Below are 13,769 nucleotides of genomic sequence, written 5' to 3'. Positions count from 1 at the left end.
GTGCACTGCTTGTGAACATTCGTGATTGGTCTTGACAACTCTGTTTCTTTGTTTTAAAAGGAACAAGTTCTGTAAGATAGATTAAAAGGAGACTTTCTAATGTATACCATTAGCCCAAAATACACAAATGTTATTTATTTTGTTAGTATATGTAAGGTCTTTGGAAGTTTGTGTTGATGTTCTCTAAGGCTATGATTTAAAAAAAAAAATTTTTTTTCGCAGCTCAATGAGGGCTAAGTGACTTGCCAAGTGACCGTGTCAAGTGTGTGAGGTTGTATTTGAACTCAGGTCTTCCTGAATCCGGGGCCAGTGCATTATCCACTGCGCCACCTATCTGCCCCCTGTAAGGGACTTTTAAAGACAGTTTAGTATATTCCCATTATTTTTACAAGTGAGTAACCTGAGACCTACTACTGTACTGAAAGTGGTAAAGTAACTTTTTTTTAAGGTCACAGCAACTACTAATTGGAAGACCATGACTCGAAATTATTACTCCTGACTGCAAGTCAGGATTTTTTTTTTTACATGCCACCAAACTTAAAAACCTTTATCACAATAAATGGAATGTGAGGGCTCTGAGTTCAAGTTTCTCATACTATTTCAGTTTCCTTTTTTTGGCAACAAATGAGTAATTATGTGATATTCCAGTATCCTAACTAGAAATGGGAAAGGAAATCCACATGTAACTTATGTGTCCAAAAGTAATTTAATGAATATTGGGATCCACTTTTCCCTTTTTGTATGAGAAAAGTCTGAACTTAGATATGTGTTAGAGCTGCTCTCTCTTTTTAGGGGATTCCAAGATGGTGATAGGTGGTGATCAAGGTGTGTTACTTGTTTTCTCCTTTTCTGGCCTTTGCTTTGAGATCTTTAGAGTATAGTAACTGGTTGAAGGGAATGTGAATGAATTTTGTGATTTACTAGATGTAGAGGGTTCTATCTATGATGCTTTGTACTTTTGGACTCTTTTAGCCCAGATGGATACCTATGAAGTTATTGGGGAAAGAGAGGGAGACTTTCGTGGTTGTTTTAAGGGTGAAAGCAAAAGAAAGGAAGGAAATAACACAGGATGCTAGCCAATTACTATGGGCATGAATCTTCTCAGGGATTTTGAGAACAGTGCCAGGAGAATGGCGTTACGTTATTCCCTTAAGTAAGGATCATTAGTGTTGTGGAGGTGTTTATAACTCATCACTTGGGATTCTAAACATGAACGTAAATACGTTGGGGAGGGGTGAATAAACTTCTGTTATACAAAGATGCTAACAAGGATTTACTGCTATTTATAAGACATGAGCTCAGGAACTTAATAATAGCAAGGGAATTAACATTTGTCTCAGTTTCCCCCTCTCTAAAATGGGCATAATAATAGCACCTACCTCCCAGAGTTATTTTAAGGAGTGAAATAATTTTTATAAAGTGTTTTACAAACTTTAAAGCCATGCATATTGCATGTATATATTCTATAGCAAATAATATTGATTTATGTTCCCTAGGCTGAGGAAGAATAAAGATTGCAGTTAGGAAATTTCTAAAAATGGAAGTTGTTACAGTAAGCAGACAGAATGAAAATTTGTTTTCTAGGACATATCTTTTAAATGTAGTTCAGTCTAATCCTATTTTGCAGATGGGTAAACTGAGATGCAGTGTGGGATGGTGGAACAAATGCTGGATTTGTTGGACCTGAGTTCAAATTCCAGCTCTGCTATGTACTACTACTACCAGGATGACCTTGGTCAAGTGACTTAGCATCTCTGGGCCTCAGTTTCCTTACCTGTAAAATGATAGGGTTGGACTAGAGGAATTCTAAGGTTTCTTTCAGGTCTAGGTCTGTGATCCTGCGATCTAAGATTAATTTTATGTTGCATATTACTATAACTGAGGTTTGATAATTCTCTTTAAAATGAGAACATTAGACATAGATTTCTCTACTTTCTCTTCCACTTCTCAGAATTTGTTTTTGGAACCATGAATAAGATAATAGGTAGTTGTGGTTTGGTAATTCTTTTTTTAAAGTGAAGAGAAAATGTATCTTTTCCTTGTTGTGGGTTTAATTGCCTGCTAGTTTTAGACTTTCGATGAATTCATCAGTTTGTTAAGGGAGTAATATGTATTAGGCTCTGTGCTAAATTCCTGCGATACAAAGATTAAAAAAAAGAACAGCATCCCGACTCTCAAGGAGTTTACATTTAATTGGGGAAGATAGCACATAGAGGGGGAGCAGTAATCATAGAAAGGAGTTTTATCCTTGAATGGTGAAAAAGTGGAGTATAGGGAAGGGTGGGCCAAACAGATGGTGCGATGGCCTGAGTAGATAGACTACTGGCACTGCAGGATGCTCTCAACCTGTGCAGCATCTGTGCTGAGCCTGTTTTTATAATCCTTTCTTGAATCTAAAGCTGACTTTCTTCTCTGCTTGTCACTTTCCACTTTCTTTAGAGTTGTTTTCCCCTGATTGTCTGGGTTGCCTTCCTCTTGGTTTAGATATCTCTTGTTTGGGCAGAGAATAGCACCACTGGAAGATCCCATCAATGCTTACAATGTGCCAAACACTGTGCTAAGGATTTGGGATCCAAATACAAAATATATCAAAACTTCAGCTCTCAAGGATCTTACATTTTATTTAAGAGGGGAGACAACACATATGGGGAGTGGAGGGCAAGGAGTGGTATTTTGGTTTGGGCAGACACATGAATTGTAAGTAGACCATTGGCCACGGTAATACTGCTTTATGTAAAATTTTTAGAGCTTAGAGGTAAAAAGCATGGGAGGTGGGAATGGGAGGAAGAGTGTGTGAAGGGGAGGGAAGAGTAGAGAATGCATACTGGGCACATGAGGCCATCTGTGACTTCCAGGATCAAAAATAAAGTCCTCTGACATTCAAAGCCCATCATAACGTGTCCCACTCATTTAGTTTTCTTATACCTAAACTCCTACCCCCACCCCTTTACCCTACAATCCAGTGACTGGCCTCATTTCCATTCCTCAGAGAAGATACTCTATCAATGGACATCTTCACTTGCTTGTAATGCTTTCCTTCCTCATCTCTGCCTCTTAGTTTCCTTCATATTCTCAGTTAAAACCCCATATTCTAGAGGAAGCCTTTACTGATCCCCCTTAATTATAGTGCCTTCTCTCTGTTATTTCCAATTTGTCTTGTGTATAGCTTGTTTGTACATAGTTGTTTGCGTCTTGTCCCTCTCATTAGAATGTGAGCTTTTTTGAGAGCTGGGACTGCCTTTTGCCTTCCTCTGTATCCACAATTCTTATGTGTCTGGCACATGTCATTCAGTCATGTCCGACTGTGATGTTGTATGGGATTGTCTTGATAAAGATACTGGAAAGGACTAATCCTCCAGTCAATTAGTCAAACAGGTGAAGTGACTTACCTAGCGTCATACAGCTAGTGAGAGTCCAAGGCCAGATTTTAACGCAGTTCTTCCTGACTTCAGGCCCAGTGCTTCATATGCTGAACCTCCCAGCTGCCTACCTGCATATAGTAGGTGCTTAATAAATGTTTATTGAATGACTGGGTCTGGGGAATTAAGAGATTTTGTATACTTTCATAGACATATTATAGATTCATATTTGGTTAGGTATGAAGAGAGAATAGCAAGAGACAGATGGACAAGAGAGAGGTAATGTGCAATGAGAATTGAGAAGCAGGCATTTGTTCCCCACTTCTTAATGTCCCTAACCCCCAATTCTTCCTTCCTAATTTCTAATATGGAAGAAAGCTCTTCAACTTGCCTAATGAGAATGGGGATCTAGTGCTTTCTTTTCACTTATTTCTCTAGTTATCTTTATGTATAAATTTATTAGCTTTACATTCTAAATGGGAAAGACAACTTATGAGAGACTGGTGGCCCAGGGAAGGAGTTTGAGTCAGTGAAGTGAAACAGTGAGGCAGTTGATTGACATATCCTTTGCTGAGGCATGAAGAAAAGGGGAAAAAGGGGTTCTTGTGGAACAGCACGGTCGAAAATAACATGGCTGAAGAAGCAGGTTTCCAGGGAGTTCAGAGTTGAGTGGCTTAGGTAGTACTCCAGTGTATGGTCTCAGAAGTTACAGTTTGAAAAATGGAGAAGCAGCATCATTGGCAAGGAAGAAGAGTTCATCTACAATGTTCTGAGAAGTTAAACAATTTGTCCATAGTCATATAGATAGTATACAGAAGAGCCAGGATTTAAATGGCGATTTTCTGACTAACATTAACACTAACACTAACCTAACACTCTACTTGCTATCTTCCATAGAAATAACTGCATCAACAGCCAAAAGAAGATAACACTAGGACTATAGTTAATATTTCAGTTATTAAAATGTTCATATTATCATTTCTTATAAGCAGAACTTCTTTATTTTTTCTAGTCGTAATCATGTGCTTTATATGTATTCAGTCTGTTGAATCAGAATGTCTTCTATTGGGCAAACTGAAACTTACTGCAACTGTCTATTTACCTGTCATAATTGTGGGGAAATCTTGAACACTGCAGCTCTATCTTAGTACTTTTATGTTGATGGTACAAATTTAAAGGGCAGGAGACTTATAGCAGATTTGTAAAGGGTAACATTCCCTATATGAAATTAAGGGATTGTCTCCTGTTCATATTTCTTAGATTTGTGTTGCTTCTTGGATATCATGAGAGGCAAATTGTAACATTATTGAACCTGTTGTTCAGATTTCCCTTGTAATTTGTCACAGGTTGAAAAAGGGACCTCAGATTCCATCTACTCTTCTGAATCTGAACTCCTTATATCACATCTAGCCTATTGGTAGAGATTTGTTAAGTCAAACTCATAGGAACAGCTCTAAAAGCCTCTACACTTTTTGCCTTTTTTTTTTTTTAAAGTGAGGCAATTGGGGTTAAGTGACTTGCCCAGGGTCACACAGCTAGTAAGTGTTAAGTGTCTGAGGCTGGATTTGAACTCAGGTACTCCTGACTCCAGGGCCGGTGCTCTATCCACTGCGCCATCTAGCTGCCCCAGCCTCTGCACTTTTTGCATGCATTGGGGGGGTGGGCAGGGCAATAAGGGTTAAGTGACTTGTCCAAGGTCACACAGCTAGTAAGTGTCAAATGTCTGAGGCTGGATTTGAACTTAGGTCCTCCTGAATTCAGGGCCGTTGCTTTATTCACTGTGCCACTTAGCTGCCCCCTTAAGCCTCTACACTTTTTGATTGCATGCAGATGAAATTTCTCAGTGGCACTTAGGCAGCTGCTGCTGTGGATGTTCTTGTTGGGGTTAGGTCATAGCTGTTCTGAAGGGCTGATGTATGGCTCAGAAGGAGCTAAGGTTAGGTAGGAGTTGAGTTGGAGAGTGTTGGGCTATAACAGGTGAAGGATAGCTGTGCTTGTGTTGGAGACAAGCCACATGTTTGGCTATCACAGGGAGAGTGGGTTGTGACCATTCTTCCTTTGATTGATTGGTTGGCCATCCACTCTTGGGGGTTCATGGTGTGGCCCTCTCTTTGTGCACCACTGCTTTAGACACTCTTCAGTTTGTCGGGGTCCTTCATAAAACGTAGATCTCAGAAGTAAACATAGCAATTCAGCTGTTGTCTTATGAGAGAAATGTACAAGGTTACTATTACTTTCCATATTTTGGAAACTATGCTTGTCTTAATGTACCTGCTTCTAGAATATTTTTGGGATTTTCAATCCATTAAAACCCCACCAGATTTTTTTTTTCATGAACTGTTAACAGATGGCCATTTTGTATTTTTTATATATGTTTTCTACTTGTTTGTTTCCTATGTTTAAGTTAAAAACCAACTTGACATTTATGTTCTTTATATTAATGAATGAAATTATGGTTCTAAACAGAGCTTGAAAGGACCTTAGATCAGTGATTGGCTTGTTTTTTATTTGATCAGACTTATATGATATTGTGTGTGGTATCTTACCCAAATTCCTCATTGTACTCCACCTAAAAAGCAGTAAAGTACTTGGGAGAACATTTTTGGAGTGTTGATTGGGTAGCTTCTTGTCAGTAGTGACCTCATGTTGCAGTCTGCTATTTAGACTGCAGAGTTTAGCACAGCTCTGTCTAGAAGTACCCAGTCTTTGGAAGGAAGCCACTGAAATCAAACCCAGTAATATTCATAAGCATTTATCAGCTTGCGTTTATGATTTTTCAAATGAAGTCCCTTTATCAGAAATGTACAGTGGGAATAGCTACAATATTCAGAATGGCCTGCAAGGTTCTATTACACAGGTGAGTTGATCAGAATAATTTTGGTATAGCTGGATATAGAGGAAGTATTGTTTATTATGATTATGTATTTCTTTGAGGAAACTATTGGCTTTATGATAACTTGATCTGTCAGCTGTAAATTCTAGTAGTTAAAAAAGAAATCTAAAGTTATTTATGGTCTCAAAAATTATTGTTTGTATAAACTGATCTTTTAAAATAATTAATAGCAGAAGAGAACAACAAGCAGGGATTCATTAAGCAGAGCTGCAAAACACTTGACCAGAGAATAGAGAAATAAATATATGTCCCTTGTGATTTAGTATGTGGCTCTCTTGCTTTGTCATTTGGTACTATGGCTAATGAATACAGCCATGATTTAAATAACACATGATTAACATTTTTGGACTGAGAGTCTGTGTGTAGCATCTGTCTGCAGAATCTATAAGTAGCTTGACTGAAAATGTGTTAGGATTCTATGTATCCTGTGTCTGTGCTAATCAGAATTCATGCCCTGTTTTTAGCCATATGTAGTTGCTGTAGACAGAGTTGTGCTGATGAATGCACATCTTTTTTAAAGGCCTTTTTGGTATATTTGAAGATTTTTGTTAGCTTTGCTGTGTAGTGTAAGACCCTGAGAAGCTGGTTTAAACTGAAAAAACAACAACATAGCTTATTAGAATATCATCTGGGTTTGTCTTATGTAATTAACCAGCCCTTTGTCCTTCAGTAACCACAAAAATAAGTTGAATGATGTATGTATGGTCCAGTTTGTATGTGGCCTGAGAGATGAAATCCCATCTCATCCCCTCCCCTTCCAACAAAAACCCTACTTGGATTTATTCTCCATGGACATTCAATTTTATGCCTTTTGTTGTAACCTTTGAGTATAAGTACCTATGAGCTGTTTATCTGCCTCTTCATAGGAACTCTTCATGGTCTTTGAGCTGTTGAGTATATTTAATGTCTTTACTGATAGTTTTTCTTATTATAAACTTTTTAATGGTTTCCTTATAAGCCAACTGATTAGCATTTTGTGTAATATTGTATTTTTATATAATTTAGAGGAAAGAAGGCAGTAAAGCCTAAAAAACGCTCCTTGTCTAACTATAGATCAAAACAAACTGGTATTCCTTTACCATATTCTCTTACTTGCAAATTAAATGATACCGTGAATGGAGAGTAAAGGGACAGAAGAATGTAGCCTTAAAGTAGACTTTTTTTTTTTTGGAATTTTTCAAAAGAGAATTATTTTGATTCTGAATGTTCTGATTAATAGTATTGCTGAAAAATTTTTGTGTAACAATCTTCCTTTTGAATTGTTGAAAAAATTATTTTTTTGTGGCACAGCCCAATTTTACAATATACATTTGAATCTTTCACTGGGCTCACAACAGTTTATTCTAATCTCTCGTTTCAGTCCTTCTAACCTCTTTCTAAGAATCGCTCCCTAATATTAATATCAAGCCTCCAGGCCAATATCAGTTTCTAGGAGAATCTTGAAAAAGGTAACTCAACTAAAAGGAAGTAAAGTATCAAGAAAATAAATTGGAGGGATTTAATTTTTTGTTGTTGTTATTTTTTATTCTGAACTTAGTAATCAACAAATATTTAAGTAAACAAGATAAAAAAATTATTGCGTATTTAAAATACAAACTTGGGGACCCTTTTCCATCCCTGCTGTACATTTTCTTCTAGACTCTATAGCTAATCAGCATCCTTCCTAAAATATATTTACTCAGAAGTGAATAAACATACTACTTCTTTAGCTGTTGAAAGAGGATTTACAGTTTCATTTTTAGGATGTGTGACTAAAAGGCACTGCTTCCAGTTATAAAGTGTAGAAATAAAAATTATTTGAGCTAGGAATTGGTTGCTTTAGTTAAAAAAGTACTCTGTAGCCTGGTATCTTTAAGATGCAGCAGGGATCTTGCTGTCTTAGAATAAGAAGAAACTCTTGGGGTTCAAGCTTTGTTTGGGGCATTATGGCATGGCAGGCTCATTTTAGGCCTTGGGATTACTGAGAACTCTATTGAATTCTGTGATAGCCTATATGTCTCTGCATAAGGTACCAAACATTTAACTCATATTTAGCTTATGGGCTAAAGATCACAAGAAATGGGCTAAAGGTCACAAATTCATTTCACTTTTGTATGTATAGGTGGGAGGGAGGAGGATTGAGATGGTTTTTATGAGCCTTTGTCAGGTTAACACCTTAAAAAAATTAGGCTAGTCAAGTCCTAATAAATATGGACAGATTTTTTAGTGGGTTTGGTTGGGCTGATTGGAAGGAACCTGTGAGCTGTCTGCACTCAGCTCTCACAAGCAGTGCTTTTGAATTGCTGTTGGCTTGGGGGGGAGAGAACCAAGAATAACGATATGGCTGAAGAATAATTTATTGTTCATTTGATTTCCTAAATTCCTTTTAAAATACACCCTGGTCAGCATTGACAGCATGTGAATGACAGGGTTATTTATTTATATTTTATACAGTGTCTTCACATGCCTTATTTAATTTGATTTTCATATGATCCATATTATTTCAGCTGTGCAGATAAGACTGTTTTTGAATTGCTCTGCTCCAATAATAAAGCTCACATGTAAATAGCAGTTTTTTGATTTTTGTTTTTGTTTTTTTGTTTTTTTAGTGAGGCAATTGGGGTTAAGTGACTTGCCCAGGGTCACACAGCTAGTAAGTGTTAAGTGTCTGAGGCCGGATTTGAACTCAGGTACTCCTGACTCCAGGGCCGGTGCTCTATCTACTGCGCCATCTAGCTGCCCCAGCAGTTTTAATATAACATTTTTTTAATTTGATTTTTACAAAAACCCCATGAAGTAGCTGCTGTTATACCAATTTTACAAATGAGAAAAGTGAGAGGCACAGTAATTGAGTTGCTTGCTTAGGGTCATACTACTAGTAAGTATCTGAGGTGGGGTTTGAACCCAGGTCTTTTGATTCTTTACTCCAGATTTCTGTCCACCAAGTTAGGAAATGATTATTACTTTAAATGGGGTTGCCTCAGAGTACATTTTGGTTGGCCTTAAAATTAAAACAGTTAAACTAAGGTTAAGTTTAAAATGTTAGCCTTTGTTTATGATTGATTCATTGTAGCTGGTGGGTTCTATTGAAAGCAGGAAGGAGGGAAACTGCATTTAAAGTAATCAACTTGTATCAGGTACAACATTTACAAGTGTTTTTTGTTTTTTTGTTTTTAATATATCACCCGACTTCTAAACTTACTTGTGTAATACCAGTACTCGTGCTGGTCAGTTTCACAATTATTCTGCACATTTCTATAATTCTGTTTTAGAGAGTATCAAGAAAGCACAAATGTAAGTTGCAGTCCAAGCAGGGCATGTAAAAATTTTCATTGTCTTATTACATAGAGTCAGTGGTATTAGTAATCAGAATAAATTCTTGTTGGACATATTTCATTAGAGGATCTTTGAGAACTTTTTATTTTAATTTCATAACATCTTGAAATAGTAATCATAACAATACCTTACTTATGCATAAGAGGTTTATTTATAGCACTGTGTCCTCATCTATCTCATTTCATTTGATCCTAGCATTCAAATAGGTTGGGCAGGTGTTCTTATTCCTATTCAACAGGTGATGAAACTGAGACACAGAGTTAAAGTGGTTTGCCTACTTATAAAGCTAGAACTTGAGTAGGGAGGGCCTAGGACCCAGATCTTCTGACTCCTAGTGTGACCTTTTAACTGTAAAGCATTCAGAGAATGTAGCTTGTTTTGCCCATCTTAGAGATTAGGACAAGTAGGAGTTAACTTAGGTAGCATAAACAATAAGTCATTGGGCCTAAAATAGATTTCAGTGGGCTTTATTCTAGTTACTTTCTCTAACTTTTATTGTTGTTGTTGTTGTTGTTTTTTACCTAGACAGTTGTAGTTATGAAGTGTTAATAGTAGGTGAATTTGAATTTTGACTTTCTTGGCCCCAGGTGATTAAATTTTAACCTTAATTTGGCATGGGTATTTCTTTTCCACATTTGATATGGCTTAGGTATTTATTTCTTCAGGTTGTAAGTTTTTTAAAACTGAAATTGTGTTGCAAAACCATTGACTGATAATTGCTTTAAAATTTTACCTAAATCTTTGAAAGTGAAAAAAAAATGGTACTCCTATACTTGATGTATTTTTACTGGGTTCCTTGTAACCTGTACTTGTACTTCCTTATTATAAATACATGCACTATACATGTCTTTCGTATAAACAAGCACAGCATACAAAAGTAGTGAAACCTGTCTTTTTGCAGCTAAATGGCCGACCATCTACAAAAGAAAAGGTCTTGCTCATTTGGGGAGACACACTTAAGCCATCATAAACCGTTAGGGGCCATAAGTTCTTTTTTTTTTTAAATTAAAATTATTGTGTATTAGAAAACCATCAATAAATATGAACTTTCCACTAACAAAGAAGGAAAAGGATTATATATGATGTGAAAACTGTTGCATACATCTTAAGTATATCCTAGTGCAGTGGATAAAACACTAGTCCTGGATTCAGGAGAACCTGAGTTCAAATCCAGTCTCAGACACTTGACAATTACTAGCTGTGTGACCCTGGGCAAGTCACTTAACCCTCATCTTCTCCCCCCCCCCCAACAAAACAAAGAAAAAAAAAGTATTTCCTAGATGTAACATGGTAGTATCAACATTACTCTGCTTGACTATGTCCCCTTCTAAACTTGCTTCTACTTTCTTCTTTGTAGTTTTTAAGTATTTCATTTATAGCCTTTTTTCTTGTGAGGAGGAAACACTATAATTATCCTATACCTTACCTCCACAGCTCTTCTAAAATATAAGTCCTCTCTTGTAACAAATAAATATAATCAAGCCCCCAAAAAAATTCTTAGCCATGTCTGAAAAGTTTGTTTTATTCTGCATTTATAGTCCATCATGTTATCTCCATCAAGAGGTGGAAAATATTGATTCATCAGTCTTTTGGAGTTGTGATTACTCATTGCATTAATTAGCATTCTTAAGTCTTTCAGAGCTATTTTATTTATAATATTGATGTTGTATTCTAGTTCTTTTCACTTTAGTTAGCTCATACAAGAACTTCAGGTTTTTCTGAACCCATACTTTTTGTCATTTTTCATAATACAATAATATTCCATTGCATTCATATGCTATAATTTTTCATCCATTTGACAGTGGATAGCCACTTCCTTAGTTTCTTTTTTTATTGTCATTTTGAACTTAACAAACACCAAATAAAATGAGCATTTCCATGTACAAAGTAGAACAGGAAAAGAAAATATACGTGAATCCCTTACTGCATATGCTTTTCCTTTTAAGTAGATAATCAGTTCATCATGAAACTTTGAAAGCTATTCTGAAATCTCCTTGTTTCCTTTTGGCCTTTTTGTTTTCCTGGGCTTCAACCACCCTCCTTGTTTATCTCTCCCACCCACACCCCCCACCCCCTCACAAAAAAGAGAGAAAGGAAACTAAACTAAAACTTTTTAAACAAATCTTTGCAGTCAAAATAAATCCTTTACATTGCTTATGTCCAAAAATATGTGTAATTCTACTTCTTGAATCCATCACCTCTTTATTAGACTATTTCATCATTTGTCTTTTGGAGTTGTGGTTGGACATTACAGTGTTGTTATTACTGTGTAATATGTTCTCCAGCTTCTGCTTTCTTCACTCTTTATCAATTCATATAAGACTTTAGGGTTTTTCTGAAGTTGCCTCTTTTGTCATTTCTTATGGCACAGCAATATTACATTACTCTCACATACTATAACTTGTTCAGTCATTCTGTAATAATGAATACCCTCTTAGTTTCTTTTTTTTTTTGCCATAACAAAAGCACTGCTATAAATAATTTTTTGTACATATGAATCTTTGTTTTTGTGGGGTAGTGGGGGTTAAGTGACTTGCCCAGGGTCATACGGCTAGTAAGTGTCAAGTATCTGAGGCTGGATTTGAACTCAGGTACTCCTGAATCCAGGGCCGGTGCTTTATCCACTGCGCCACCTAGCTTCCCCCCATATGAATCTTTAAAAAAAACTTTTAAAAAATAATAAACATTTTTATTTAAAGTTTTGAATTCTAAATTCTATCCTTCCTTCCCTCTCTCCCCTCCCCCCTCCCTGAGGCAGTAAGTAGATATCGGTTATACATGTGCAACTATGTAAAATGCTACCATATTAGTAATTTTGTATAAGAAAAAAACAAAAAAAATAAAGTGAAAAATAGCATGCTTCAGTCTGTGTTCAATCAATATCAGTTCTTTCTTTGGAGGTAGATAGTATGCTTCATAATTAGTCCTTTGGGACTATCTTGGGTCATTGTATTGCTGAGAGTAGTTAATATTGCTGTCACTGTTCACAGCAGTCTCCAGTTTCTCCTCACTTCACTATATATCAATTCATATACGTCTTTCCAGGCCTTTCCATCCTGCTTGTCCTTTCTTATAGCACAGTAATATTCCATTACAATCATATACCACAGCTTGTTCAGCTATTCCCCAATTAATGGGCATTCCTTTGATTTCCAATTAATTCTTAGCCCCCACAAAAAGAGCTGCTATAAATATTTTTGTACAAATAGGTCTTTTTCCTTTTTGGGGGGGGGGTGTCTTTGGGATATAAACCTAGCAGTGGCATTGCTGGATCAAAGGCTATACACAGTTTTATAGCTCTTTGGGCATAGTTCCAAATTACTCTCCAGAATGGTTGGATCAGTTCACAACTCCACCAACAACAGACTAGCATCCCAGTTTTCCCACATTCCCTCCAACATCCAACATTTTCCTTTTTTTTTTTATATTTGCCATTCTGATAGGTGTGAGGTATGAGTTGTTCTAATTTCTATTTCTCTCATCAATAGTGATTTAGAGCCATATGAATCCTTAAAAAAATTTTTTTGGGGATCTTTTTTGGGTAAATGTGCCTAGTAGTAGCGTCATTGGACAAAGAAAGCACAGTTTGGGACCAATTTAATTTATTTTGTAAAGAGTGTTTTGTTTTTTCCAATTATGTGTAAAGATCGTTTTTGACTCTTTTTTTTGTGGGGGCAATGAGAGTTAAGTGACTTGCCCTAATGTCACGTGTCTGAGGCCGGATTTGAACTCAGGTCCTCCTGAATTCAGGGCCAGTGCTCTATCTACTGCGCCACCTAGCTGTCCCCAACATTCATTTTTAATAAGATTTTGAGTTCCAAATTTCTCTCCCTTTCTTCCCTCTCCTCCCCCTTCCCCAAGACAGCAAGCAACCTGATGTAGGTTATATATGTACAGTCATGTTACATATATTTCCACATTTGTCATGTTGTGAAAGAATAATCAGAACAAAAAGAAAAAGCCACGAGAAACAAAAAGCAAAAATAATATGTTTTGATCTTCATTCATGTGCCATAGTTCTTTTTCTGGATGTAAATAGCATTTTCCATCTTGCCTTTTGAAATTGTCTTGGATCATTTTATTGCTGAGAAGAGCTAAGTCTATTATAGTTGATCATCGAACAATGTTGCTGTTAACTGTGTACATTGTTCTCCTGGTTCTGCTCACTTTACTTAGCATCAGTCCACTTAAATCTTTCCAGG

The 13,769-nt window shown here is 36.5% G+C and overlaps 1 protein-coding gene across 5 annotated transcripts in view; it reads left to right on the top strand.

Moving 5' to 3' along the window:
* Window positions 1–13,769, top strand: part of FAM13B (family with sequence similarity 13 member B) — a 131,822-nt gene that overhangs the window by 75,090 nt on the left and 42,963 nt on the right. Inside the window, exon 1 of one of the 5 annotated variants that reach the window (XM_043981965.1) lies at window positions 6,049–6,216. The exons of the other annotated variants lie outside the window; for them this stretch is intronic. Coding sequence (XP_043837900.1) covers window positions 6,128–6,216 — 89 coding nt within the window. The 5' untranslated portion in view covers window positions 6,049–6,127. Of the gene's footprint in view, window positions 1–6,048; window positions 6,217–13,769 lie in introns of those variants that run through there. 5 annotated transcript variants of the gene reach the window in all.

The sequence above is a fragment of the Dromiciops gliroides genome, chromosome 2 (genome assembly GCF_019393635.1).
Source record: "Dromiciops gliroides isolate mDroGli1 chromosome 2, mDroGli1.pri, whole genome shotgun sequence".
Classification (NCBI taxonomy): Eukaryota; Metazoa; Chordata; class Mammalia; order Microbiotheria; family Microbiotheriidae; genus Dromiciops; species Dromiciops gliroides.
This window is presented reverse-complemented; position numbering and strand designations above follow the sequence as displayed.